This window comes from Pelodiscus sinensis, chromosome 1 (assembly GCF_049634645.1).
Source record: "Pelodiscus sinensis isolate JC-2024 chromosome 1, ASM4963464v1, whole genome shotgun sequence".
Classification (NCBI taxonomy): Eukaryota; Metazoa; Chordata; order Testudines; family Trionychidae; genus Pelodiscus; species Pelodiscus sinensis.
In genome coordinates this window covers 571,231-599,106 of record NC_134711.1, presented here as the reverse complement: position 1 = coordinate 599,106, position 27,876 = coordinate 571,231, and the positions used below count along the sequence as shown (strand labels likewise).

At 59.4% G+C, this 27,876-nt stretch overlaps 2 protein-coding genes across 6 annotated transcripts; both read right to left on the bottom strand.

Annotated features, from left to right (window-relative positions):
* Positions 1-26: 26 nt before the first annotated feature.
* On the bottom strand, positions 27-16,661 carry LOC106731614 (transmembrane protein 116-like). 5 transcript variants are annotated; one of them, XM_075924172.1, is made up of 12 exons: positions 12,914-16,661; positions 11,331-11,374; positions 10,322-10,385; positions 7,524-7,664; positions 6,076-6,438; positions 5,729-5,784; positions 5,408-5,548; positions 4,876-4,918; positions 2,886-2,966; positions 2,645-2,780; positions 1,917-1,987; positions 27-960 (listed from the first exon to the last, which is right to left on the bottom strand). In XM_075924172.1, the coding sequence occupies exons 1-12, from the start codon at positions 12,962-12,964 to the stop codon at positions 802-804; spliced, it is 1,350 nt and encodes a 449-aa protein (XP_075780287.1). In that variant the 5' UTR covers positions 12,965-16,661; the 3' UTR covers positions 27-801. The 5 variants fall into 5 exon arrangements, with proteins under 5 accessions (XP_075780287.1, XP_075780304.1, XP_075780296.1 ...); XM_075924189.1 differs by having other exon boundaries at positions 35-960; positions 6,076-6,174; XM_075924181.1 differs by having other exon boundaries at positions 824-960; positions 1,930-1,987.
* Positions 16,662-20,456: 3,795 nt separating this feature from the next.
* On the bottom strand, positions 20,457-26,167 carry GCC1 (GRIP and coiled-coil domain containing 1). The gene is made up of 2 exons (XM_075924138.1): positions 24,708-26,167; positions 20,457-22,186 (listed from the first exon to the last, which is right to left on the bottom strand). The coding sequence occupies exons 1-2, from the start codon at positions 25,752-25,754 to the stop codon at positions 20,882-20,884; spliced, it is 2,352 nt and encodes a 783-aa protein (XP_075780253.1). The 5' UTR covers positions 25,755-26,167; the 3' UTR covers positions 20,457-20,881.
* Between the last annotated feature and the right edge of the window lie 1,709 nt (positions 26,168-27,876).

Sequence of the window (27,876 nt, the reverse complement as noted above, 5' to 3'; positions counted from 1 at the left end):
CCTTTGGTTTGTTTTAAACCTGCTGCTTATTCATTTCATTGGGTGACCCCTAGTTCTTATCTTGTGGGACTCATACCGGCTGGAGGGTCCCGGGCACTCAGAGCTGGTGTAAAGTGCCTAGCAGAGACAGGGTTCCACCCCCGTCAGTAGGATGACGAATATGATGTGCAAGAGAAAGTAGCTGCTGCTCCGCGGGGTGCTCTCTGTGCTCCAAGGCCTGGTGGTGGGGCGATAGCCACACATCCCTCAAGCTCCTCTCAGAGCCAGCTGCAGCCCCAAGTCCCCACCGGGGAGCTCGGGGGGGCTGTGCCTCTCAGCCCTTGCAGAAGCTACTGTGGAAAGGAGAGGAGGACAGCCGTGTACGTGGGAGGGAATTTATGGGCGGTCTTGGCCTCTTGTTCCTCGCAGCCAGTCTGGCACTGGGCTTTACCTGCCCTAAGGAAACACAGCTGCTCACACGACCGTTGCTAGTGATTTTGTTGCTTTGGCTAAGCAGCTGCCTCCGGTCCAGGCTGCTGCCCAGGCAGCTCACCTCCAGGAGCAGGGGGGTTACCCCTGTGTTTGCATCATCCAGAAAGGAGGGGAAATTGGGGCAGACTCTGCTGCAGTTGGTCCCTGTTTTCCAGGAAGGCTGCACGGCGAAGTCAGCATCGAGCGGATTCCTTGTTACCTAAGCATCGCTCGGTGTGTGGGCCGAGGCCAGGGGAACAGGGCCCCAGGTGGAGAGACGCTGTGCAGAATTCCTACCAAACGCACTGTGCTCCCAGCTGGGGGCCCGGGAGTGGCCAGCGCCGGCCCCTCCTACTGCTCAGTGACACAAAGAGATTCATCGTAGAAGGCTTTGAGGCCGGGGTAGTATCTCAGGGGGACTGTCTCCCCCAGAGCCTCCTGGCGGAAGTTCTGCCGCAGCCAGCCATAGACCAAGCTGTGCAGGAGCCCTTGGAGGGACATGGTCAGCGCCTGCAAAGAGAGGGAGAAATCAGAGCAGTGCGAGACAGCCACCCCTGCGCAGCACGGCCCTTCTCCTGCGTGCCTGGGGCGGCTCCTCTCCAGAGACAGCGGAAAGCTGGCAGCGTAACGGGGATGCGAACGGGTAACCGGTTATCCGGTAAGCGGCAGCCTTGCCAGGTGATATTAACCGGTGCCTGGCAGCAGCCCTCCGCCATGTGCAGAGAGCTGCTCCAGCCCCATGGACGGGTGCAGGAGCAGAAGCCAGCCCCCCTACACTTGGGCATTCGGGAGCGGGAGCCTGTTTAATGGGTTAACCAGTCAAACCTAAGGCTTAACCAGTTAACCGAGTAACCGGGATTTTCCATCCCTACTCATAGCCAACTGATAAAGGGGAGATGGACGCGCGAGCGTCCTGCCCCAGCCAGGCCTCCGAGGAGAACGCGGCCCCCCAGGGGCGAGGTTAACGAGAGACCTTCCCTCGGAAGCCAGGAGAAGCAGCTCAGGCTGGGGCAGAAAGAGGCAGCGCGGCCCGGCCCCAGGTGAGCGCAGAGGCTGAGCTGAGGGGCTGGGGGCCGGGCTCCGCTGGGCTGTTGCACACGACCGTTCGGTTACGTTTGGGAAGCAGCAGAACGGGACCGGCCTGGGAGCTGGTTTGTTTCCTTTCGCTGCAGAGGCCAGAGCCGGCCCCCTCTCCCCCTGCACCCGCACTGCCCAGCAAAGGGCCTGCCCTGGCAGCAGCTCCGTGCTACACTCGCGCACGGGCGGCTCATCCCCACCCGTGAATGCCCAGACCCATGGGCGCCGTGTAACCCCCATTTCCTACATGCTGGGCACATCCTGCACCCCGCTGCTTGCACGGAGAGGTCCCCGGTCGTCCCCATCACACTGGGCCCCGTGCAAAGCCCACGGCGACCGGCCCTGCCCCACACAGCGGCAGAGGCAGCGCCGGCCGGTCAGGCCCTTACCGTGGCCACGTACAGTGCAAAGATGGCGGTGGGCTGGACGCTGGTGAAGGACAGGAGGCTGAGGAGCAAGGCTGCGACGGGGAAAAGGAACGAGCTCTCACTGCTTTATCCTGCCGCTGCTTTGCCCTGTGATGCTGTTCCCGTCTGTGCTCCCGGAGCGTGGCCATCGCCACCGTTAGGTTGCACGGCACCTTCCCCGAGGGTGGGGCCCCGCACGCTTTACACGCTCCTGCCTGCACCCAGCTTCGCTGCTCATGGGCAGCCCCTTCCCAGGGGACGCGGCCCGTCCTCTCCTAGCCACGCAGATCAAGGGCTCTCCGGAAAGTGCACCTGCAGAGAGTCTAGGGGAGGGCGGGGAGGGGAAGGAGCCAAGCCAGCCCAGAGGGAACCGGAGTTCTGTGTTTCTAGGGAAGCCAGAGCGTTCGAGCCCGGTGCTTGGAGCATTAAACATCCCTCCTTGGACACCGGGGCCTTTTCAGCTGTAGGCCGGAGGTTCCCCATCTCGGCCAGCCCCAGGATCCCTGCTAGCCCCAGCCTTACAGCTGCCTGGCTCCTGCTGCTCAGGCTTCCTCCGTGAGCATCGGGATCCTGCAGGGGAGCGGAGGAAACCTTGGGACCAAATGCTGGGGGGAGGGGGCCGTGTGTTGGCACTTGATTGCACCAGAAGGGCTCGTGGTGCACAAAGGAGGGGCCCAGTCCCCAGTCCTGATGTAGGAGGAGCCGCTCACCCGGCGTCCAGCAGACGAGGAAAACCAGCTGGAAGTGGCAAGAGATTTTGCGCGCATGCCGCACGTTCCTGCTGGCGAAGCCGTCGTTCTCCCCGCTCAGCGGCCGGCACCAGCGCTCCACCCTGCAGTACAGGAACTGACAGGCCCCCGGTCAGCGCTCCCGCCTCTCCCTGCCCCAGCACGGCCCCTCGGGGCCCAGGGCACCCGCTGAGACTCAAGGGGGCAACAATTGGGCGCTTACTGTGCAGCAGCCGAGCACCAGCAGCAGGTACGTGAAGAAGAGGATTTTCACCTCCAGGCCAGGGTCCTTGTGGCCTGCGTCCTGGCAGACAAAGACAAGGCTGGTTGGGGCACCAGGCCGTGCCCGCCTTTGCCAGCTCCTCCCCGCCCAGCAACTTCTTTCGCTCCTTGTAACGTGGTGGCAGCGCCCGAGGCAGGGAGCGGGGCGCTCAGCCCTGCCTTGACCCGGGTGCGCGAGGTTTGTCGGGGTTAGGCACACGCTGCACTAAGCGCTTCACAGAACGGGTACGAAGCGGGCACCAGCGGAGCCTTTGGGGGAGTAGCAGGAGTTAGTTCTTAGCAGAGCACGTGGCTGGCTCTTGGCCTTCCCCTTCTCTCTGCCCTCACCCTCCCCATCACCAGCCATTGCTCATCCGCCTTTCCCCAGCTGCCCAGCTCCCTCTGCCCCATGGGTGTCATGATGGGGGGGGCTGCAGAGAAGCAGTGTGGACGGAGCCCAACCAACATCAGCCCCGCAGGAGGGTAATGGCTGTGAGCGATGGGGCACGGGTCTGGAAGCAGGCTCAGGGTAGTGGAGCAAGCAGAGGAGGGAGAGCCAAGAGCCTGGTGCGTGGCAGAGCTCTGGAGGCAGGCGAAGGCTTTCTGGCCCGTGGGGACTGCGTGGGAGCAGGAAGGTGGTGGGAGCAGAGGCCGGGAGAGCAGGGAGGGGGCGGGAGCAGAGGCTGGGGGAGAAGAAAGAAGGCAGGAGCAGGGAGGTGGCGGGAGCAGCGGCCGGGGGGGGGGCAGGGAGGTGGCAGGAGCAGGGGCGGGGGGAGCAGGAGCAGAGGCCGGGGGAGCAGGGAGGTGGCGGGAGCAGAGGCCGGGGGAGCAGGGGCCAGGGGAGCAGAGGCCGGGGGAGCAGGGAGGTGGCGGGAGCAGGGGCCAGGGGAGCAGGAGCAGAGGCCGGGGGAGCAGGGAGGTGGCGGGAGCAGGAGCAGGGGCCAGGGGAGCAGGGAGGTGGCGGGAGCAGAGGCCGGGGGAGCAGGGAGGTGGCGGGAGCAGGGGCCAGGGGAGCAGGGAGGTGGCGGGAGCAGGGGCCAGGGGAGCAGGAGCAGACGCCGGGGAGCAGGGAGGTGGCGGGAGCAGGGGCCAGGGGAGCAGGAGCAGACGCCGGGGAGCAGGGAGGTGGCGGGAGCAGGCGGGGGGAGCAGGAGCAGACGCCGGGGAGCAGGGAGGTGGCGGGAGCAGGGCGGGGGGAGCAGGAGCAGAGGCCGGGGGAGCAGGAGCAGAGGCCGGGGGAGCAGGGAGGTGGTGGGAGCAGGGGGGGGGAGCAGGAGCAGAGGCCGGGAGAGCAGGCGGGGGGAGCAGGAGCAGACGCCGGGGAGCAGGCGGGGGGAGCAGGAGCAGAGGCCGGGGGAGCAGGGCGGGGGGAGCAGGAGCAGACGCCGGGGAGCAGGCGGGGGGAGCAGGAGCAGAGGCCGGGGGAGCAGGGCGGGGGGAGCAGGGGCCAGGGGAGCAGGGCGGGGGGAGCAGGAGCAGACGCCGGGGAGCAGGCGGGGGGAGCAGGAGCAGAGGCCGGGGGAGCAGGCGGGGGGAGCAGGAGCAGAGGCCAGGGGAACAGGGAGGTGGCGGGAGCAGGGGCCAGGGGAGCAGGAGCAGAGGCCGGGGGAGCAGGCGGGGGGAGCAGGAGCAGAGGCCGGGGGAGCAGGCGGGGGGAGCAGGAGCAGACGCCGGGGAGCAGGCGGGGGGAGCAGGAGCAGAGGCCGGGGGAGCAGGGAGGTGGCGGGAGCAGGGCGGGGGGAGCAGGCGGGGGGAGCAGGAGCAGAGGCCGGGGGAGCAGGCGGGGGGAGCAGGAGCAGACGCCGGGGAGCAGGCGGGGGGAGCAGGAGCAGAGGCCGGGGGAGCAGGCGGGGGGAGCAGGAGCAGAGGCCGGGGGAGCAGGCGGGGGGAGCAGGAGCAGACGCCGGGGAGCAGGCGGGGGGAGCAGGAGCAGAGGCCGGGGGAGCGCTTGCCTTATAGCAGACGTCCTGGGAGCGGTGGATGAGGATCAGGCAGCTGAAAGAACAGGGCAGCGTAGGTGGCCTGGCTCCCGGCCCCTCTTGCCATGTCCCCCCGGCCCGGGAGGAGGTCACTGCACTGCGGTGCGACCAGCCTGCCTGCCAAGGCCAGGGGCCAGCGCTGGGCCCCAGGGAGCAGGTCCTTGTTCGGCTCCCGCTTCCAGAGCCCCTCTGCCCGGACGAGCTGGCGCTGGCCGAGTTCAGGGACGGACCCAGCCGCTAACGGGCTCCTATGGCAGGAGGCAGCCCCAGGGAGTCGGGGATCGCGTGCCAAGCCCTGCTGCTGGGCTCCCCTTCCCCCGCCCCGGCAGCGGGATGGGGCCCGGCGATACCTGCAGGATTTGGTGTCAGCCCTAGGCCCGTATCTCCTGGGCCTGCTCCGCGCTGCAGCCCCAGCCCCGGGGCGGGTACAGCCGAGGTCCGACCCCGCAGAACAGGAGCAGCCTGAGGCTCCGCGGGGCCGCGGGGGGAGGGACCCAAGCGCTACCTGGAGCAGTACAGGCTGTAGGCCCCGCAGGAGTGGTTGGCCTGGCACGGCCTGCGGGGCTCCAGCGGCCGGGGCGCGACGTCCCTCACCAAGGTGCCTCTCCAGAGCAGCTGGCCCAGGAACATGAGGGCAGGGAGCAGCCTGGCCAGAGACCGGGGAGGGGAGAAGAGTGAGGGGGCGGGGGGACGTCCCCCCGTACCGGCTCTGCCGGCCCCCTGGTAGCAAAGGGGGCAGCTGACCCCGCGCAGGGCCCCCCCATGGGACGGGGCCGCACGTCAGGGTGAGCCGCGGGGGCAGGGCGAGCCGCTCGGCAGCACCTACCAGGCCAGGACGTAGGGCAGGCCCCGCCGGGCCCTCTCCATGCACCGGCGCCTGTCCTGCAGGAGGAGAACGGGCTCAGACGGCCGCCTGGGCGCGAGGTCGGACGCGACGCGCCGAGCCGGCCTGGGGCTGGGGGCTGGCAGCCCTTGGCTGCTGCTTCCTTGGCTGCTGTACCAAGGGGGGGCTGCAGCCCCATCCCCCCCCCCTCTGGCCAGGGGCTCGGGACAGGGCAAGTCAGGAGAGCTGCTGGCCCGGCCTGGACGCAGGGGGTGTCTGTCCGGAGGAGCCGTCCCTGCCTCCACCACGCGCGTTCCCACGGGCTGGGGGAGGGGCCCACGCAGCCCTACCTGCACAGCCGTCACGCGGGCCACTCTCCAGCCACGCAGGGCGCGGTTGGCCTCGTACGCGTAGACAATGACCATCAGGAAGGAGACAGCGTAGAACATCTGGGCCGGGGAGAAGCTGAAGTCACGCCCAGCGACGCGCCCACCTACGGGCTCCCAGGGCGAGCCAGGGGCCCTGTTCCCACTAGGCTTTCCTGCCGCCACCTCCTCCCTGGGCCAGGGTCTCGCTGTCAGCGCTGGCCAGGGCCCCGCCGGGAAATGGCACAACCCGAGGAAGCGATTGGGGGAGAGTGGGGCTGGCTCTTGGTTAGGGGCCTCAGGCCAACGCTGCCTCCACTGCACCCCTGGGGCGCCGGGGCGCGGGCCCTGCCGGAGGGAGGGGGCAGGTGTGAAGGGCTGAGGTGCGTTTACACTCGACCTCCCACCCAGCAGGACTCGTCTTGTCCCAGCTCACCCCCCCACTCGGGGGAGACTGCAGGCCATGGGCGAGGGGGGATGGGGTGTGGAGGGGGCCCGTGGGCGCCGCTGGGCCCGTTGTGCTCTCGTGTCACCCCAGCCCAGGCTGGCAATGACCCGCAAGTTCACTGAGGTGCAACACGGGGCGGAAGGGCAAGGCCCGGGGAGGCCGGAGAAATTGCAGCCAAGCTTTGGGGGAGGGGCGAGACGCGGGCAAACGGGCCCAGGAGATTCTGTGGGGGGAGGGGCCGGGGCAGAAATGCCACAAATCTGCCTGGGCCGCGTGACCGGCGGGTGACTGAAGGGCACAAAGGCCAAGGGTGCTCGGTTCCGGGGTGCTCCACTTTAGGCCCCTGGGGCCAAATTTCCAGAGCTGCTGAAGGCCTGGGGAGGGTGCAGGCATGACAGCCAGGCCCGCGGATACTGAGCCGGGCTCGGCCGGTCACGGCCCTGTCCCAGGGTGGGGCTGTGGGCATGGAGCAAGGGGGATGGGAGGAACCCGAGAGGGAGGGATCAGGCTGAATAGCAGGATCGGCCCCCTGCGGCTCTGTCGCCCCGCTGGGGCTCTGACAGTCCCTGCGTAGAGGGCAGGGGCGCCCAAGCCAGCTCCCGGCACTGTCCGCGTAGGCAGCAGGCTGCACGTGACCCCCCCACCCCCCCATCTGCTACCAACCGTTCTTACGCGGGACCAGCAAACCCATTCACAAACTTTTGGCGGACAGCTAACATCGTATTTACATATTCATTATGCAAATAATGACTCTGCAAAAGTGAAATAAAATGTTACGGGTCTGCCAAAATATGTACCCCGGCCCCCGAGCCGCTGCTTACAGCTGGCTTCCGCTGCGGCTGCCACACGCCCTGGTACGCCCAGCCCCGTGGGCGCGGCCCGGCACTTGGGAACCACTGTGCTAACAGGCCGTTCCAGGGCGCCCCGGCTAGTAGAGCACGTCGGCCCCAGCCCGCCCCAGCCCCCTGTGCCCTCGCCCCCTCACCATGGCCAGCATCAGGCCGTAGGGGCAGAACTCATACGCCCGGATGAAGAGCCGGGCTGGCAGGAGCTGGATGGCCGCCGTGATGATGAGCACCAAGGCAGCCAGGAAGTCTGCCAGGGAGAGCAGGAAGAGCGGGCGCAGCTGTGGGGAAGCAGCACAGTTAGGGCAGAGGCTACCGGCAGGGAACTGTCTGCAGCCCCTTTCTCTGCTGGGCCCCCAGGGCCGCGCCTCCCTCCCTCCTGCATGCTGCGCGGCCCAGATCCCCTCCCCTGAAAGTGATGCCATCCTGGCCTGGGGAGGTGGGGTACACAGAGGCAGGGCCTGGGGAGGGAGGCGGGGTACACGGAGGTAGGGCCTAGAGAGGGAGGTGGGGTACACGGAGGCAGGGCCCGGGGAGGGAGGCGGGGTACCCGGACGCAGGGCCCGGGGAGGGAGGCGGGGTACCCGGAGGCAGGGCCCGGGGAAGGAGGCGGGGTACCCGGAGGCAGGGCCCGGGGAGGCAGGCGGGGTACCCGGAGGCAGGGCCCGGGGAGGGAGGCGGGGTACCCGGAGGCAGGGCCCGGGGAGAGAGGCGGGGTACCCGGAGGCAGGGCCCGGGGAGGGAGGCGGGGTACCCGGAGGCAGGGCCCGGGGAGAGAGGCGGGGTACCCGGAGGCAGGGCCCGGGGAGGGAGGCGGGGTACCCGGAGGCAGGGCCCGGGGAGGGAGGCGGGGTACCCGGAGGCAGGGCCCGGGGAGGGAGGCGGGATACCCGGAGGCAGGGCCCGGGGAGAGAGGCGGGGTACCCGGAGGCAGGGCCCGGGGAGGGAGGCGGGGTACCCGGAGGCAGGGCCCGGGGAGAGAGGCGGGTACCCGGAGGCAGGGCCCGGGGAGAGAGGCGGGTACCCGGAGGCAGGGCCCGGGGAGGGAGGCGGGGTACCCGGAGGCAGGGCCCGGGGAGAGAGGCGGGGTACCCGGAGGCAGGGCCCGGGGAGAGAGGTGGGTACCCGGAGGCAGGGCCCGGGGAGAGAGGCGGGGTACCCGGAGGCAGGGCCCGGGGAGAGAGGTGGGGAACCCGGAGGCTGGGCCCGGGGAGGGAGGTGGGGTACACGGAGGCAGGGCCCGGGGAGGGAGGCGGGGTACCTGGTGGCAGGGCCCGGGGAGGGAGGTGGGGTACCCGGAGGCAGGGCCCGGGGAGAGAGGTGGGGTACCCGGAGGCAGGGCCCGGGGAGAGAGGTGGGGTACCCGGAGGCAGGGCCCGGGGAGGGAGGCGGGGTACCTGGTGGCAGGGCCCGGGGAGGGAGGTGGGGTACCCGGAGGCAGGGCCCGGGGAGAGAGGTGGGGAACCCGGAGGCTGGGCCCGGGGAGGGAGGTGGGGTACACGGAGGCAGGGCCCGGGGAGGGAGGCGGGATACCCGGAGGCAGGGCCCGGGGAGGGAGGTGGGGTACACGGAGGCAGGGCCCGGGGAGGGAGGTGGGGTACACGGAGGCTGGGCCCGGGGAGGGAGGCGGGGTACCTGGAGGCAGGGCCCGGGGAGGGAGGTGGGGTACACGGAGGCAGGGCCCGGGGAGGGAGGCGGGGTACCCGGAGGCAGGGCCCGGGGAGGGAGGTGGGGTACACGGAGGCAGGGCCCGGGGAGAGAGGTGGGGTACCCGGAGGCAGGGCCCGGGGAGAGAGGTGGGTACCCGGAGGCAGGGCCCGGGGAGGGAGGCGGGGTACCTGGTGGCAGGGCCCGGGGAGGGAGGCGGGGTACACGGAGGCAGGGCCCGGGGAGGGAGGTGGGGTACACGGAGGCAGGGCCCGGGGAGAGAGGTGGGTACCCGGAGGCAGGGCCCGGGGAGGGAGGCGGGGTACCTGGTGGCAGGGCCCGGGGAGGGAGGCGGGGTACACGGAGGCAGGGCCCGGGGAGGGAGGTGGGGTACACGGAGGCAGGGCCCGGGGAGGGAGGCGGGATACCCGGAGGCAGGGCCCGGGGAGGGAGGTGGGGTACACGGAGGCAGGGCCCGGGGAGAGAGGTGGGGTACCCGGAGGCTGGGCCCGGGGAGGAAGCAGGGTAAGAAAGGATCCTGGCAGCAACCCGAGTTCTGCTCCCCGTCTCAGCGTCTGGCCATGATGGCTGCAGGTCCCCAAGCGGCTGTCCCATCTCACCCGCCTCTCTCCCGTCGCCGCCCCAGGGGAGCGCTGGCCTCTCTCTGCCCACGGGGCCGGCCCACGCCTCCAACACGGAAATGCTGCTGGCCAGCGAGCGGGAGCCCCTCAAAGACGGCTGCTCACACGCCAGCTGCTGCGCGGCTCTGTCCTGCCTCCTCCCATCGCCTCTGCCACCCGGCCGTGGAGCTCTCGTCCCCCCCACTTGCACCCTCTTCTCCCCGCTGCGCCTGTGCTGGGGGCGGGGGAGGAAGACGAGCAAGAGCGCAAAGGCAGCCGGACCCAAATCCCAGCAACTAACGAGCACTCCCAGTGAACGAGGCCTGTGCTGGGCTGACCACGCCACGCGGCAGGCCGGGCCTAGCCCAGCTCTCGCCCAGCCCTCTTCTCCCCGGGCGTGACTGGGCATTGCTGACGCCCGAGCCCGTCCTGTGGCGCAGCCCCCAGGCCTCCTGTGGAGAGACGTCAGACCAGCCTCTGCCTAGAACCCGCAACGGCGTCAGCTAAAACCCAGGGAGCGCAGTTCTGGGTAGTCCAGGGCTGGCCAAGGCTGCAGGATTAGCCTGACTAGACTACGGGGCGGCATTAAACCCCTTGGCTAGGAACTGCCTGAGAGCCCGGGAGCTCGCCAGGTGTCTCAAAGCCCAGGGACCCCCAAGTCTGCCACGGACCTGGCTGCTGAAGCATCTCCCCCTGAGGGCAGCCACCGCCAGGACCGAGCTGCTGCCGAGGAGGCTGAAATGGAAACGCAGCCAAGAGTTAGTCTCCAGGCTCCGGGCCGGCCATGCTGGGTGCCCATCGATGGCTCAGCACCCAGCACGGCCATGGGCCTTCCCCTCCCTGGAACACGGGCTCAGACGCTGGTTTGGGGCTCGGGGACTTCCCCACAGGGGTATCTGGAGTGCAAGGCACTGGCCCGAGTTACCAGCAGCTGCTCCCCGAGGCGGGAACAGGAGCAGAGCCCAGAACCCGCCTGCCTCCCAGCCCACCACGGCCCGTTCTCTCTCCGCCTCGGCCACCCTGGAGGGCTGGCGGCCGGCGCTCGGCGCTCAGGCCAATTCCTAGACGAGGCTGTGCCGAAAGGAGAGCCAGGGCATTGGAGTAGGTCTGGTGTGTGGCAACAGGAAAGATTCCTGCTGGGCTGCTGCTTCCTGCTGGTGGGTTCATCCCGCCCTGCTGCACATTGACCTGTGGCAGAGATCACCCTGGGCGGCGAGAAGGGCCCCGGATATCAGGGGACGTGGTCCCTGCTGTGAAAGGTCCAGTCCACAGCCCCCTCCCGCGGTGGACAAGGCTGGGCAGGATGAAGGGGACAGCCTCGGGGCTGGAGATAACGCACCGCAAGTCGGACCGGGAGAACGCCGGGTACCCTGCCAGCAGAGCCCAGAGCTCTCGCTATGGCCGGCACCGACACTGCCGGCTGGTCCAGGACCCACCGTGCTAGTGCCTGGCCCTTGTGTGCTGGCTCCATCCTGCCTGTGCAGGGTGCAGGGACGAGGGGAGAGGCCTTGGTGCCGCACTGCACATGTGGGTATCTGAACTCTTCGGTATCTTCATATGGGGGGAGCAGCCCTTGTGCAAACTACCGGGGATGGAGCTTGGCAACCAGCCACGGGCAAAGTGCAGCCACCCCATCCTGACCCCCGCAGGCTTGGCCAGGCCGCAGGTAAACAGACCCACCTGAGAGATAAGGCTGTCAGGGAGACGCATGTCAGCACCAAGATCTGCGAGGAGAAAGGGAGATTACTGCGGGCTGTCCACGAGTCCAGGTCTTGAGTCTGTTCCTGCCCAGCTGCTGCTCAGGGTGCACCCACCCGCCCCGGGCAGCATCCCATCCCGCCCCAGGCCCCAGCCCCTCCCAAGCAGGGCACCGCTGAGCCAGCTGTTTGTCAGTGAACAGGGCAGACTCCATTCCACTCAGCTCTGTAAACAGCCAGGGGCGGAGGGTAGGGGGGTTGCAGCAAGAGGCTCTCACTCCCATCAGGGACACACTAGGAATGGGCAGAACAGACCTTGGTTTCACAGTGCAAGCCTAGAGCAGGGCATGCTAGAAGCTGCGTGCAGAGAGCCAGCTGGGCCATGCCTCGCCGTGGGCAGTGGCAGGGGGGGGGGGGAGGGATTTGAAAGCTCTTTGGTGGAAATGGGTTTTCATCCAGAACGAAGCTTTCTGCAAACCCCTTCTGCTTGGGTGAGCAGAACTTTTTTAGTAAAACCGTGAGGTCTTGGCTTACGAGCACAGCTGACGACTGTTTGTGTTTGGGGTGCAGGGGGTTGGGCGGGAGGTTTGGTTTTTACATAGAAAATGGCTTCTCCATAGGGCTGTGCGTTTCACTCTGGATTTCGCACAAGGCATCGCTTGGCATCTTTCAGCCAGTTCCAAAAGCGGTTTGAGAGAAACCTGGTGACATCTCCCCACCTTGGACAACAGCCCGAGTAGGCCCAGGTGGAACTGGCACCTGCTGCTCTATTGTCAGCAAGCCTGGGAAAACCCATCTGATGCCCCCACTGTCTCACAGTAAGCAGGCTGGAGGCCCGGGGTAAGGAACAATCAGGAACATGGACAAAGCCGGCTGAGAGGAGAGGGTGACGGGTGACAACTCGGCTACAGCACCCTGTCCTGCCAGTGTTCTGGGTGGGATTTCCCCAGAATCTGCTGGGCTAGCTCAGAACTGCACAAAGGTTTCAAGGGCGAGTGAAACAAGCTGCTTAATTGCCCTGCAGCGGCTCCAGGAGACCAGCAAGGACTCTGCTCTGGAGTCCGCTCCCCGCTCCCCGACTGTAAGAGCAGCTCTGCTTCAGCCTTTGTCCGTGGCGTTCAGGGGACGCTCTCCCACCACAATCCCTTGGCTCTGCTGTGGGTGGGTCACAGCAGCCGGGGAACGGGGAGTTCTCGCTACTGCCCATCCAGTACCGCGTGAGCCCCAGCATGGGAAAGTTTTCCCTGCTTAGGGGGACAAGGGGCCACGAAGGAACAGGTGACATGACAGACAACTAAAGCTCCGGGCGAGACAGAAGGGCAGAGAATGAATCCTGGTGAGAACCAGCAGGTTGACAGGCACAGAGCAGACGCTGCAGCCTCTGAGCAGCACGGCTCAGGCCGAGAGAAAAGCGTCTCCCACGCAGCATGAGCAGAGCCCTGCAGCATGCCCTTGGCAGCTGGGAAATGCCTCCCCGGGAGCGACCCGAGCTCAGCTCTGCTGGCCAGACTGCTCAGTGTGTTTTGCTGGGGTCTCTCCAGCCCTGGTTGTGACCATGGGTCGTACCTTGTCGTTGGGCAGGGCTGATGCGCTGGGCCCTCGACTCGCCGCGTCCATGCCGGCGGTAGCCTCCTCTGGTGATCCCTGGCTTCTGGGGCTGGGCTCCCGCAGGCAGCGCTGCTGCTCAGTGCCCAGGGCCTCTCCCCCCCGCAGGTTGCTGCTGACTGGAGTGCTGATGTAACCTTTGCTTGTTTGATTTACTCCACACCTGCCAGGGGAGGGGGGCGGCACTGAGCCCAGCCACCCTCTCACCCAGGGCCAGCGGCAGAAGCCTTTCCTTGAGGCTCAGCGGCCTCCCCGTGCTCCCTGGGGCCACCCTGGCTGGATCAAGGCGGGAGGCGATACCAGCCCAACTTGCTGGGTCCTCGGGGACTGCAGGATGGGACAATTCACATCTGTGTGCATGTCACATCGCCCCAGCTCCCACCCACTTGCTAACACGTGCTCAGCACGGCCCCAGCACGGAGGGGGCAGGGGCTGATGCAACTCCCAACAGGTGGGAATGAGGCAGAACAAGAGCAAAGAGAAAGGTGCAGACAGTGCAAAATTCAACACTAGTCACCCTCTCCCCCACTTCCTTCCACTCACACCATCACCAGCTCCGGAGCATGCACCACACAGCAGCTGGGCCTCCCATGCACACCAGGCGCGGGTGAAAGTCTTACATCACCTCCCGCACCCGCTCTGAATTTAACCCATTGCTTTGATACCACCCCCCTGGCTCATGCTGGGGTGTGCTGCAAGGCTGGTGCCACCCCACAGCCAGCTTCCAACAGCCTAGACGTGGGCAAACATGATCGCCAGGTCACAGCAGGGAAACTGAGGCCGGGAGTGGGGAATCTGGTTTGGACTGATCCACAGAAATATCAGTCAGGAGCCACACACAAGTGAGAAGCAAAAAACCCCCAAACCCTCGCTGGCGTGGCCCCTGCCTAAGGAGAGACAGTCCCCTCACACCCCAGAGCCGTGGGGAATGCTAGTAGATTGTGTGCGCTCCAGCCCCATGAGGAGGTGGGGAGGGACTTGGAGCACCAGTGCAGGCTCCCCAGTTCTGGCAGGTACCTTGTGCCTTGGGGGCCGGACTCAGGCAAGCCAGGGGCAGCACCCGGCCCTGGGGTTTTAGGTTCCTCACCCCTGGCCTAGAGAGAGGAAGGGATTTGCCCAGAGTCTCACAGAGCCAGGCATGCAGCTCCCAGCTCTGAGACACAGGACTCCAGGCTGGCTTCAGAGCTGGTTTCATGGGCTCCCTGTGGGCGAGGCTGGATCTGGGACCGGGAACAGCGTGTGCTCTGTCTGTGCTGTCAAGGCATGAGTCAACACAGCTCAGCCTGTGCGTTCCAAACCAGCTTGCTCTTGCCAGCAAAATCAGTCTGAACACGACTGAAATTAGGGAAGAGGAGGACAGGCTGGGTCCCGGGCAGCAGGAGAACGGTACGAATGCAGGGTCAGTCTGGCCATGCAGGCCCATACCGTCCGGAAGGAAATTCATACGCTGACGCAAAGGAACAGAGTGCATGTTTAATGAAAGGCCTTGTTCAGGTTGGCACATGACCTCACACAATCAATTAAACCATTCCCAGAGCTGGCGAAGGATGCCTGTGCACAGCCCTCCCGGCTGCAGCGCCCCTCGTGGGAGGAGGGCAGAAACAGCTGCTAGGTGCTTACTGGCCCAAACACAGGACCAGGAGCCAGGACCACCCTAGGGATGTGAAGGACTAATCAACTAACCAATAACCAAATGCTAGCGGACTAGTCCCCCCACCCCGCTGCCTCTATCACAAAGAGGCAACAAGGGCGGGGGGAGGGGGTACTTCAAAGCAGCAGCACTACATGGAGCCTGAGGCAGACCCCGGGCTCCATGCTGCACTGCCGCTTTGAAACGCTGCAGGAAGCCCAGTGTCAGGCTCCACGCGGCGTTTCAAAGCGGCAGTCCCGCACGGAGCCCTGGGTCAGCAGGGGAGTCCCCAGCTAATCCTGGGCTCCACACGGCACCTTCGCCTTTGAAGTGTAGCAACAGCCCTAGGTGGCGGCGCCCTATCGACTAATCGAATAGTCAATGCAAAATGCATCAACTATTCGATTAGTCAATTACTCACAATTTAACATCCCTAGACTACCCCAGAACCTGACCACTTCAGATCCCACTTCCCTCTGCAGGTTTGGGCAGGTTCCACCCTCCCAGCCCTCCCCAGCTGGCCACGCTCTGAGTCTCAACCTCCCTTCCCACACTGCTGACCCCAGGAAATGGCTGTTTGGGGAAATAATGGGATTACTCAGATTTGAGAGGAGAACAAATTCAACCTAGGACAGAGCTTCCCCCACTTCCAGGCAGCCTGCTGCTTCTCAGATGCGGCTGAGCACTGCCAGCTCCCTTGGCTCTATACAGCAATTCCAGGGGGGCATGAAGTTAGGAAAACAGCACTGAAGACAAGACTCCACCTGCTCAACTCCGCGACTCCCCTTAACTTCGGGTTTAACATACAGGCTCTTTCGACCAAGCTGCCTGTGAACGCCCTCACATGTGCGTCTCACACGCCACCATGCTCTGCATGCCCTCACAACCACACATCAGTGTTAGAAGCCAAGACTGAAGAAAGTCGCTGCCGGAGCGCTGACATCGGGAACATTTCAAGTCAGTAAGTTGAAACATCTGCGTTTAGAGCAATTCACACGCCAAGCGGGTTGCACAGTGGGGAGAGCCAGGGACCATTTCTGCTTTGACACTGAGCTGCAAGTGCTGCTGCTGGCTCTGGTGAGTCTGAAAGCAGCCCTTGTTCTGCGGCAGATTAGAGCACACCCAGCTGAATGGAACTGGACATGTCAACAGACTCTCAAGGACCAGTCCTCATACACAGAGCAGTGGCTGCACTACACCCCAGGAACAAACCGCTGGGGAGGATGTGGAATCCTCATCCTGGCAGATTTTCTAGGCTAGAGCAAGGATCTCTCAGGCACTGTTTTGGGATCATCAAGTCGGTCCTGCCATCGAGCACAAGGGTGGGGTAGAGAAACCACTATTCAGTCTCTTATTCGACAGTTCTGCCCAAGGAAGCACCAAGCAGAGGCAAAACAAGGCCCATCTGTGGAAACTCATCCACAGAGGTAAGCTCAGTGGCTGCCAGAGCCATAAAGCTACCAGTGTGGAGATCGCCTTCACCCTTCTAATTCTTGGCCTCATTCTGATCATCACCTGTTCTGTCCATTTCTTGGCCACTGTAAGCAGACAGGACACAGGGCAGACCAACCATAGGTCTGACCCAGCACAGTCATACCTTCTGTATGCTGGGTAGAGCGGTACCTTGCAAGTAGCCCCACTGGTTTCAAAGGTGCTACTCAACAGGAAGTTGGATATTAGGGGAACCAGGTCTTTAGCTCTCTCAGCTGAGTGCACAGCAGTGACTACCTGCACTTCTTAGGGGGGTGAGACATGCAAGGCCAAATTCTGCTCCCCATTACATTGCTAGCAACCTGGAGCAACTGCACTAGACTTCAATGCAACAGCAGAATTTGGATGCCAGATTGTCAGAAACTGAGGCCCTGTCTTTCCTTTGTTCCCAGCAGCTCAACATTCAGTGAAGGGTAGCTATCCGGCCCCTTTTTTGCTGGCACCAGCTGATGAAGTGTTTTGCATTTGTTTTTGGTCCCTTTCCAAAAAAGTTTCCAGCAGACACGGAATCTGCCTGTGGAATTTTTGGTTCTCTAGGGAGCAAACAGCAGCTGAGCATGGAGGTTTTTCCATTTAACAGTCAGTTTCTGAAATGGAATAGAATGGAAAGTGAGATCTTTGTCTGTCACCCAGGCAAGGTGCTTCTCTTTATGGCTGGCACAGGGATCTCCTCAAAAGTAGTCTGCTGGCATCTGTTACTCACAGCCTGCCCGATGCGGCCTAATTTAGACTGATTAGCAAATCCATATATATTGAATTCATACACACACACATGCATTAAGTGCCAATACTGTAAGTGACATAACCTAACCAGGCCTATCCCATAATCCTGTTCATGTATGCTAAGGACTGCATAACAGCTGCAGTTTGCTGAAGTCAGCATTTGGCACAAACTGATAGGAAACTTGTCAAAAGTCAAAATTGTAAAAATTCATTCTCGTCATGGTACAAGCCACGAAAAGACCTTCAGGGATCACTATCTGGAATGCTAGTGTTCAAAACAAAGCTAAGAAAGGAAAAGAATATTTATGTTCAGGAATTGGAACAAACTTGATGAGTTAGATTTTAGTAATGCATAAAGAACTGTGTAGCTTGAAAAATATAACTAGCAGCTGGATCATGTAGCTTGGGGAACACAACTTCTGTATAAGGTATCGCTGATGCATGGGGACTGCTCTTTGGAGACTTGCATCATATAGAAACTGTATCCTGCACTGTATTAATAAACCTGACTGACATTCGTCATTTGGTCTTGAGTGTATCTTGAATGAAATAACAAACCAAAATGGGATCGAGCAATTGGCCACACAATTTATCAACACTGATCACCATGGAGGAGTGGGGCTGGTTGCATAGCACTTTGAAAATGTTATGGCTCTTCCAGGAGTGGTGTTTGAAATCTGGAGAGTGGCTCTGTTGTTTACAGGTCGACTAGCCGGTACTGCCCTGCTCCTACATGCAGGAGGCTATTACATTTCACTGCTCGTGCTCTCCGTAACCCCACACACGTCAGTTGTCTGTCACCCAGAAAGTTTTTGCTCCCAAGAAATCTTTGCTGCGACACTTCTCCCATCTGAGCGTAGCTAGAAAGCACTGCATAGCTCACATGGAGGACCACAATGCAGCACTGTGCCAATTCCAGCACATGTCTAGGAAGCAGCTCTGAAAGGTGCAAACTGCCCCATTGGTTTCAATATGGTGCTAGTGATGCCAAAGCTGAACAACTCAAATGTCAATATTTTACTGCTGGGCATTTTAGCACCCAGGAAGGGTGATCACCACAGTCTCAAATTCCTCAGGTGGTTTTGCAGGTGGGGACTTATTGATGGGCAACACAGGGGCCAGAGTACTAAATGTAGTAACTTTTGTAGTTAACTGGTTAAACCCCTCCATTTTACAAGTTCTGTGAGGTTGCCACAGGGTCTCCAGCATGCTACAGAACCCTAGCACCTTCAGGCCAGCTTGCTCGGAGTACACAGGTCTTGCTTAGAACCATGCCAACGTTCTACATTCACACAGCTGCTTCTGAGATCACCCACGGGCTTTATAAAAGCCACTTAGAGACAGGTGAATCTGATCCCAGTGTCCATCTGGGAACAGGCCCTCATCCTCAACTCTCCAGACCAAGCCTTGTGTAACCTGATCAAAACTCAGTTTAACGATCCAGTGTTTGAGGCCCGTAATTATACACCAGGTCTTATCTAAACTAGGGATGTTAAACCCTGTGGGCCCGGCAGTATAAAGCTTATAATAGAGCCTACAATGCAGCTGGCTCCCCAGGACCAGGGCCAGCCACTAGAGCCAGTGCAGGCTGGGAGCCAATTAATTAGTGCACTAGCTCCCAGCTGCCAGCCCCACTCCCAGGGAGCTGGCTGTCACCCCATGCTGCAGTCCCTGATACAGAGCCAGCAGCATGGGGCATCAGCTGGTGCACGCTGGAAGCTGGCTTTTAAGCCGGCTCCTAAGCCGGCTCCTGGGGAGCTGACCTGCCACCCTGTGCTACAGGCTCTGACATAGAGCCAGTAGAATGGGCGGCAGCCATGCAGGGAATTGACTTTTAACTGTTATGGAAACTGATAAGCTCAAGCTTATATCAGTTAACCATTTAAACTGTTACACTTTTACATCCCCAACTGCAATAGGCTTTGCTACACCTACACAACAAGGCCATCACTGGTTAAAATTCAAAGGTGACTGAAGGGAAAGGATCATTATGGACCTGGGTTACAAAAAGAGACTAGAGGGGGCCACCAAGGATGTGCCAATGCACTATGGAAAGGAAACGGTACACAGGGCACCCAGACAGCCTCTATGCTTTCTCCCCAGAAAGAGTACTTGCTGAAAGCTGAGTCCTGCCTACGCTCACGCCCATCACCTGGGCAGCCACCATTACTGGGGGAGGAGAATGAGAAGGTACAAGGGGTAGGGCAATCTCTTCCCCTGCTAGTTCAGTACCTCAAAATACAGGTTCAGCAACATGGCACTTGCATCTGAAGTGGCTCCTACTTCCTGACCAGGCTGGCCTTGGGGCAGTTGTCCCCCCCCCCCCCCCCGTGAAAGCCAAGCACGTCTCTTTAATATCTCAGCCTCCGTAGCTCAACACAGGCAAGGAGAAGGGACTGGGTCACATTCCCACTGGATATGCACCATGCAAAGCAAGCCTTTCGCCCCTGCAGACTACGCCTTCCACTGCACGTTAGAAAGGCATGTTTCCCATAGAGCGGACAGAGCAGGACCCAGCCTACTCAGCAGCCTTGCAGCTCTGGGCAGGTGCATGTTCTAGAACATGACTGGGACAGCTGGTGCAGAGGTTTGCCTGAGGAAATAAAAGGACCCCTTATACCTTTCATCAGCCTACTATTCTCAGCCAGCCCGTAGACTCCAATACGCAGAACCCAGAGCTTCTTCTACCCAACCCTTCCCGGCTGGGCGTGTGTTCTGGGGCCAGTCCTGCAGCACCTACTGAAATGAATAGCGCCACTGTCCTCTCAGGCGAGTCAAACATACACCGGGCCCTTCTTGGGTGCAGTGGCCAGCAGTCTTGCCAAAGGTCTCCTGTGCACAGAAAGAACAGTAACGCTACCATCTCCAATGTCGTATTTCCAGTGGTTCACCAATGAGAAGTGTTTCAAATTCTCTCATTTAATCCTGGAGAAGTTTCAACAGACCCTCTGGATTAAAGCGACAGTGGGCCAAGCCTTCCCACATGCACAGGTATTTCCCTAGTAAGTACAGAGCTCTCTGCTTAGACTGCTTCTCCCACCACATCCTTCACTGCTTCTTCCAAGGCCATCAACAGCTGCAGCCCCCCTCAAAAATACTGAACAGACAAGTAGGTTTAAGAGCATCCAGGATGCTGCACAAACCCCTGAAAGCCCAGGAAATGGCTGCTGTGGATCAGCTCACGTTGCAATCCCAATCTTCCATCACCACCTGGCCTGGTTCTAACACACTTAACACTGGATTCCCCTTTGCCCAAGAAGGTTAGAAACTCAGATTGATCTTGACGAGACAGGTACTATGTCCTTTTTGTTTAAGAAATGGCATGAAGCCTTTACTCAGCACAGTGGCTCAAATACTTGGCAAAGCATTTCCCCTCACATTCTGCCCCCGCCCCATGTGGTTACCTGGAAGATTCCCAAGGTGTACTTTTATCTCAACAGAATTTAATTCTCTCCAGTGTCTAACGCTATTCCAAGCAATCTAAGGAGCTATTCTGCACTCTCACATAAATATGGCTGTCGCACATACTCACTAGCAGCTTTCATGTGGTCTTGGAGGATTTTTTTACATCTGGATAGCAATTGGTCATTAAGACTCATCTCCCCTGGCTTCATGGTGTTTTTTTAAAGTGCTAAGTGATTGGTTCACAGTGTTGTCCAATCTGTTAAGTGCTTTTCCTTTTATTTTTTAGGCCTTGAGCCCATGTAGAGTTTTAAGACCCAAGCAAGTGATCTAACTTAGTAAGTTTCCCCCATTCTATACTTGACAGGTTATAAAAGGACATTTGATTAAAAATACTGGTATCTTCAGTGGTAACTTCTTTCTATGAAGTCTTAACCCAGCATGAATCCTTGTGGCATAGAAACTTGTGGTCCTAGTGGCATTACAGAGATGACAGTTTGTTTTCTGGCCCACTGTAATTGCACTAGTCTAAAAGCCCAGTGCTTGGCTGAAGGCTCCTGTGTCTTTAACAGACACAAATAGCTCTAGTGCAGAGATCCTGAGTAGCACAGTTGTTTCCTCTCATACAACCAGGAAACTGGAACATGTCACCATAGAAATAGTTATGATCAAGACCCTGGTTCTCATCTCTTTCCAGAAAGCCACCAACTGCTGTTGGCTGAATGTCTCATAATAACTTGCTTCTCCTCTGGACTGAAGTGCAGTATAGTTAATATGGCAGTTAGTGTCTGCTGACGGCCCAATGAGTTTGGCAAAGTCAAGAATCGATAGACAATGTTCTTGAGATATTCCAGGTTGGCTCCCTCTCTGCTCTTATCCCTTACATTTTTCTGGATATGATCTTGAAGGATGGATACCTCTTCCCTATGCTTCTCCTCCTCAACCAAAAGTCTCTCCTGGAGCTGGTGAACTTCCACGTCCAGTTTGTGCTTCTGTTTCCTCAGGGCTACAATTTCTACTCCTTTCCGGGCCAGCTGCTCCGCATACAGAAAGAAAGTGGGCTCATTGGTGGCAGCAAGCTGCAGAGCCTGGGTGAGGTTCTCAGAAGAGACTGCACTCATTAAATCATCACTGCTCATGTCACTGCCTGGTGGTAGGTAGTTTTTGGGTCCTTGAAGCCCGTAAGGTACGGCTACTGACCTCAACTGCTCCAACTCTTGGTCCTTCTCTGACAGCACAGCTAGTGCTCTGTCCCGCTGCTTGTGCATCTCTTCCTCCAGCTTTAGTGCCCTTTCCCTGTAATCCAGCTGGCACTTCTCTAGCTCTTGCCTGTGGAGCTGCTGCAGGAGGGATGCTTCTTGCTTCTTGGCTTCCATTTCTTGCCTATGTTGCTTCTCCATCTCTTCGCAGGAAAGTCGAAGTGCAACGTATTTCTCCTTCAGATCAGCCAGCTGTTCCTGAGCGTCCTCTAGCTCTTTGGCCAGGTTGCCATCTTTGGCTGACTTATTCTTAAGGACCACTTGTGCCCTCATCTTGTACCTTTCAAATTCCTCCTTCAGTTGCTTCAGCTCTTGTTGGTAATACAGAGCAGTGGCCTTCTCCCCATCGCCAGCCTCGGTGCCCTTTGGCAGCTCCAGCTCACAGAGCTTCTCTATGTCTAGGGCTGGTTGACTGTTTTTGGATGCCATCTGCAGCAGCTTCTTCAGCTTCTCCATTTTGTCTTTCAGCACATTAACATCCAGGCTGGTCTCCTCAACATGAATGTCCACCGGGGATCGGCTGGAAGCAGCGATGGCCAAAGTCTTATTTTCCAGGTCTAGCTGCACAATGCGGTCCTTTAGTTTCTGAATGGTCATTTGGTCTTTTTGTTTGGCTTTTTCATACGTGCCAAGCAGCTCTGACACCTCGGAGACCTGGCTTTCCAAGCTGGCCACTCGACGCTCTTCCATCTGGGCATGCTGACGGAGCTGTTCTTCTGCCTGTGCAGTCTGGAAACAAAAGGAGGTCAGACAGGTTACACTTCTGGAAATGTGGCAGGAATAAACATTGGACTCCTGAGCCCTAGGCTAGCACCGTGCCCTCTGGGCCATCCTTCCTCTCTCTCAATCAATCTGAGCTATTACACAGCTACTCTGTCCCATATTTTAAAGGATAAACTTTAAAAGGACCAAATGAAACAAGAAACAATTTTGTATTTGCATTCCCAATTCTCAAGCAAGAAGTGCTGCTGTGCCACACCATTCCTGGCAGCGAGAGGTGTGCTAGCAATGGATTTTGCCAGGGCCCAGTGTTCTTATGGGATTTCTCACAATCTGTGTGTAATCTAAAGTATGCAGTACTCCCAACTGCACTGGGTATCTCTGCAGCATCTTGAGGAACTAGTATCTTGGACTCCTCTAGCTAGAGGCCAGTGTCGAAGGACAAGCCCAGAGAGGAGTGCAAGACTGGCGATAAAAATGAATTAATGCCCACGTGTTATCTGCTAGGAGAAATTCTCTAGATACTGCCAAATCCAGAGGGAAAGAAAGAATTCAGGAATGCTAAAAGGAGGAATTGGGAGACTTTATTCTGGAATTCTTTCAGCAGCAAATCCAATTATTGGAGATTACTTCTAGGCCCACTAATCTGGGACTATCTACTCATCGATCTCTTCCTTCATATTCTGGTTTCTGCCAATCTCTCCCCCCACGTGCATATGAGAAACCTTTGCCCTGTTTATCTCCCCTCCCCAGCAGGTCAAACTTCACAGAGTGATCACAAAGGGCCTCAATAGCAGAGCGTCTTTAGGAATGCTATGAAACTTATAAGGACAGCACAAGACATCATGTTGCTCCCATCAACACTGAGGAGCAATTGCCAATAGCAGCATAGGATCTTTCACAAGGGAACAAACAATGGTCCTTCTCCTATTTGGTATCTGGCTGTCAAGGAGGGTGTCAAAATCCATAAGAATGGCCAGACTGGGTCAGAACAAAGGTCCATCCTGCCCAGTGTCTGGTCTTCCAACAGTGGCCAATGCCAGATGCCCCAGAGGGAGTGAACAGAACAGGGAATCATCATGTGATCCCTCTCCTGTTATCCAGACAAACAAGAGGCTAGGGACACCATTCCTACCCACCCCGGCTAACAGCCATTGATGGATCTAACCTCCATGAATCTATCTAGCTCTTTTTTGAATCCTGTTAAGTCCTGGTCTTCACCACATCCTCTGGCAAGGAGTTCCACAGGTCGACTGTGTGCTGCATGATGAAAAACTTCCTTTTGTTTTAAACCTGCTGCCTATGAATTTCACCTGGTGACCCCTACTTCTTATATTGTGGGACTCCATACCAGCTGGAGGGTCACAGGCACTCTGAGCTGGGTACTGTGCCTCGTACTGACAGGTCCCATTCCCTGACTGAAGTGCCACTTGCTACTTATTAATTTCATTTGGTGATCCCTAGTTTTTATGTTATGGGAACAAGTAAATACATTTTCCTTATTCACTTTCTCCATACCTATCATGATTTTATAGAGCTCTATCATATCCCCCTTTAGTCTCCTCGTTTCTAAAATGAAAAGTCCCCATCTTTTTAATCTCTCTTCTTATAGCACCCATTCCAAAACCCCTAATAATTTTTGTTGCCCTTTTCTGAACCCTTTCCAATACCAATATATCTTTTTTGAGATGAAGTGGCCACATCTATATGGAATATTCAAGAAGTGGGCATACTATGGATTTACAATCCATCTCATTGTTTATTCCATGCAGTACCAGGAAAAGAGGAAAGATGTTTTTCATGACCCCAGTTGGTGAGCAGCTCAGCCCCTGAAGGTGGAGAGTTAAAAGCCACTCTCATTTCACCTTATCTTACTGAATTATTTACCTCAGCATCCACTGACAGGAAGCGCTGTTTGTTTGTTTGTAATACACTACATTACTTAGGGATGTTGAAATGAATTTATTTAGGTAAAGGTGTAACCGCTGAGAATTTCAGTGGTTACACATTTACACACCAAAGGGTGGGAGGAAGCATGTAACTGTGAAGGTCAATGACACATTTACACGTTCACATCCCTAATTACAATTATTTCATTCTATTAGAATAGTTTCAATTTGCACTGCTCCTATCACTGCAGACTCTTGAAAAGTTTTACAAAGGTACAGTCACAGGAACTGCCACAATGCTTAGAACAGTGCTCTATCCACTGGTCTCTGACAGTGGCCTGGGTAATGTGCTTCAGAAGGTATATGAAACTATAATGGACAATTATGGCACAGTTCCTTATAAAACAAGTTTCTTCCTACTCCTACAGTGGTTGACCTATGCTCCTGAAGCACAGCAGTTTGAATCCTTATTAAGAAGGAATTCCTTCTAATGGAACAGTAGATTTTTCTCTCATTTATGGTCCTATGAAGACGCAGGATTTATGCCAACCCAAACTCACTACAAATCTCTGTACTCACTAATGCTCTCCTCCTATATAATAGGTTGGCTAGTACACCCTGGTGTACCAACAAAGAATTACCTTTTTCATCTCTTGCAGCAGCTGTGCTTGAAAATGACTCTTGAGGCTGGCCATCTCCTCCTGTAGCTCCTGCAGCCTGGGATCTGGCTTGCTGCTCGTTTCCTGCACGGCCTGCAGCTCTCTCTTCAGCTCCTCCACCACCCTGTTCAGCTGCTTTGTCTGCAGTTCAGACTCTTCCACTCGGTCTGCCATGTACACCCTTCCAGCCAGTGCTTCCTTAGTCTCCTCCAACTTTAGCTCCACATCCTGGCGCAAGGTCCTTTCACCTTGCAGCAGCTTCTGCAGCTCCCGCAGCATCACGGCATGGTCACTCTGCTCTTGGGCCCGGTCATGTTGCTGAGTAATAAGACGAGCTTTGGTCTCTGCCAGCTGCTCCTGGACACACTTCATCTCTGCCTCCAACTTGCTCCTCTCTTCCTCAGCCTTTTTACTGGCCTCATCCAGGTCCTGCTTCATCTTTTTCTTGTCTGCTTGGTACGAGGCTTCCATGCGGGATTTCTCCTGGGTGACTGTAGCCAGGGAGCTGGTTAAGGTGGCCAGTTGAGTCTTCAGCTGGAGCACCCTTTTGTCAGTCTCACTAGCCGCGCCTGGCACATCCCCACTGCTCGTGCTGACCCCACTCTCCGACTCGCTCGCCTCCTCCGATTTCAGGGGGGGCCCCCCAGCTCCGGTTCGCTCATCGTCTGTCCCCAGTTCACCCTTGGCACTGGTCATGCTGGCAGCCGTGTCCACACTGGTGGCCGTGCCCGTGCTGTCCTCGCTGTGCGCGGAACTCCGGTCATCCGCACAGTCGGCAAGGGACACGCCGGAGTGGGCAGCGCCCGGGGGCGGGGGGCCACCCAGGCCCGCGTCGGTCTCGTGGGACACGGACAAGACTTTCAAGCTGGCTTCCAAGGCTTCCTTCTCGGCCAGCAGGCTCTTGTAGGCCCGCACCACGTCCCCCAGGCGCGTCTGGTACTGGAGCAGCTGCTTCCGCTGCGCCTCCACGGTCTCCGCGAGCTCCCTGCGGCTGGGGCCGCCCCCGAAGCTCATCCCGAACTTCTCCATGGCGGGGGGGCTCGGGCAGCCCCCGGGGAAGGCGCAGACTCCGGAGTGACTCCGGTTCCGTCACAGCCCCCCCCTCAGCGGGCGGGAAGAGGCCGCCCCCGGGATCGCGCCCCCCTCAGCGGGCGGGCGGGAAGAGGCCGCCCGCTCGGTGTTTCGGCGGGACGGGGAGAGGCCGGCCCCTCCCCCCGCCGCTCCTCACACGTCAGCAAGGCGGCTCCGCTCACCCGGACCTCCCGCCACACGCATGCGTGGAACCCGTCACGCCCGGCCCACCCTCATCACGCCTGCGCGTAAACCGCCGCTCCCCGGCCCGCGAGCCTCGCGCTTGCGCACCCCGCGCCTCTCGCGGCCAACGCGCCTGCGCCCAGGACGTAGGTCACCAACCGACGCTCGCCGCTCTTGAGGTTCCCCGCTAACGGTCGCTACGCGTGCGCGTATGGCGTCATTTCCCCCCCCCCGGGGGCCAACGGTCGCCGCGCATGCGCGCATATCTCAGCGCTCTACCTGCTGGCCCCGCTTCTTTCTCACTGCGCATGTGCCGATTGCAGTAGCCTTTTGACTCTTCTGCCCAGGTCGCAGCGCCCAAGTGCGCAGGTGCGCTCCTCGGGAAGGGGCGGGGCTATGAGATTTGGGGGCGGGGCTCCGAGGCAGTAGCTGCCACGTGGGGAGGGAGGCGCTGCACGGCTGCAGGAGGGGACCGGTTCCCTAGCTAGGGCCGGGGCGGGAGCTGCCTTTGCCCGAGGCCCTGAGCAGGCGATGCGGGGGCCCGGCAGAGGCGTGTTCAGCCCCACGGAGCCGGCCTCCTTCTTCCCGTGGGGGCCCGCCCCCACCCCGCCCCACTATCCTGTTGGGCTGGTTCCTGCTCAGCAGCGAGCCTCTGCCCCGGCCCACGGGCAGGGACGTGTCGCCGGGCCCGCTCAGCGTGGCTCCGTGGAGAAGTCACTTCCTAGCCCTGGGTCGCTCGGGCTCTGCCGGTCCGGCATGCTAGGGGCAAGGTGGGTGAAGCTGCGATGTCTTCCCCGCGGGTGAAAACCAGAAGCCTTTGAGACCCAGAGCACCTTGTTAGGTCCAGCGGAAGTTGGTCCAATAAAGCCTGTTCCCTCACCCACTGTTGTCTCTCGTGGCCGGTGGGGGAAAGCATGGCCCATAGGGAGGTTGCTCCTAGCTAGAACCCCATCTCTGGGATGATTTATGATCAGAGGGGTAGCCCCCGTTAGTCTGTAATGGGAAAAACTTAAGAAAAACCCCAAGGCTGTGTCTACATTGGCGCAATCTTGCGCCAAAGCGGTGGCTTTTGTGCAAAAACTTGCTGCCTGGCTACACTGGCCGCGAGATCTTGCGCAAGAACACTGACGTTCTAATGTGTGAAATCAGGGCTTCTTGCACAAGAACTATGATGCTCTCACTCAGGAATAAGCCCTCTTGTGTAACTGTTCTTGCGCAGAGGCCAGTGTAGATAGGCAACATGAATTTCTTGCCCAGGAAAGCCCTTTGGTTAAAATGGCCATCGGAGCTTTCTTGCGCAAGAGAGCGTCTACACTGGCATGGATGCTCTTGTGCAAAAGCACATCTCTTACGCAAAGGCACATGCCAGTGTAGATGCTCTCGTGCGCAAATACTTTAACGCAAGAACTCTTGCGTTAAAGAGTATTTGTGCAAGATCATGCCAATGTAGACATAGCCTAAGTCTTGCAGCACCTTAAAGACTAACAAAACAAGTGTAGTTTTCATTTAAAAAAGCCCCTTGGAATGCAAAAGGCAGCCCAGGTACACCAGGCAGTCAGCGACAATAGCTCCAGAGGGGTGGACTGTCCCATTCAGATTAATTTCAAGCCCTGCTGCCATTTCCAAGCGGTGTGACCTCACTGCAAGGCCCTGGCACAGGGTGGGATCCAGGAGTATCACCAGCATTGTGCCTAGAGCCCTGGAGCTGCAGGGAGCAGAAGTTTCGGGGTGAGGGAGCAGGACTCCCCCAAAAATGGGGCTCTGGCAGGATTCAAGGGATTGTGGCCCTTTCTAGAGACGGGGTAGTGTAGCTCCTGGGGGCGTGGCTAGCACTTGAAGAGGCGGAGCTCGCGGTGCAAGGGTGGGGCCAATGCTGTAGGAGGCGGGGCTATTGGTA

Coding starts and splice junctions, on each gene's coding strand:
- LOC106731614 (XM_075924172.1), bottom strand. CDS start 12,964: ATGGACGCGGCGAGTCGAGGGCCCAGCGCATCAGCCCTGCCCAACGAC. Junction 10,386..11,330: donor CTGACAGCCTTATCTCTCAG/GTGGGTCTGTTT, acceptor TTTCCATTTCAG/CCTCCTCGGCAGCAGCTCGG. Junction 1,988..2,644: donor CCTCGTCTGCTGGACGCCGG/GTGAGCGGCTCC, acceptor TCCCCGTCGCAG/CCTTGCTCCTCAGCCTCCTG.
- GCC1 (XM_075924138.1), bottom strand. CDS start 25,754: ATGGAGAAGTTCGGGATGAGCTTCGGGGGCGGCCCCAGCCGCAGGGAG. Junction 22,187..24,707: donor TGCTGCAAGAGATGAAAAAG/GTAATTCTTTGT, acceptor TTTTGTTTCCAG/ACTGCACAGGCAGAAGAACA.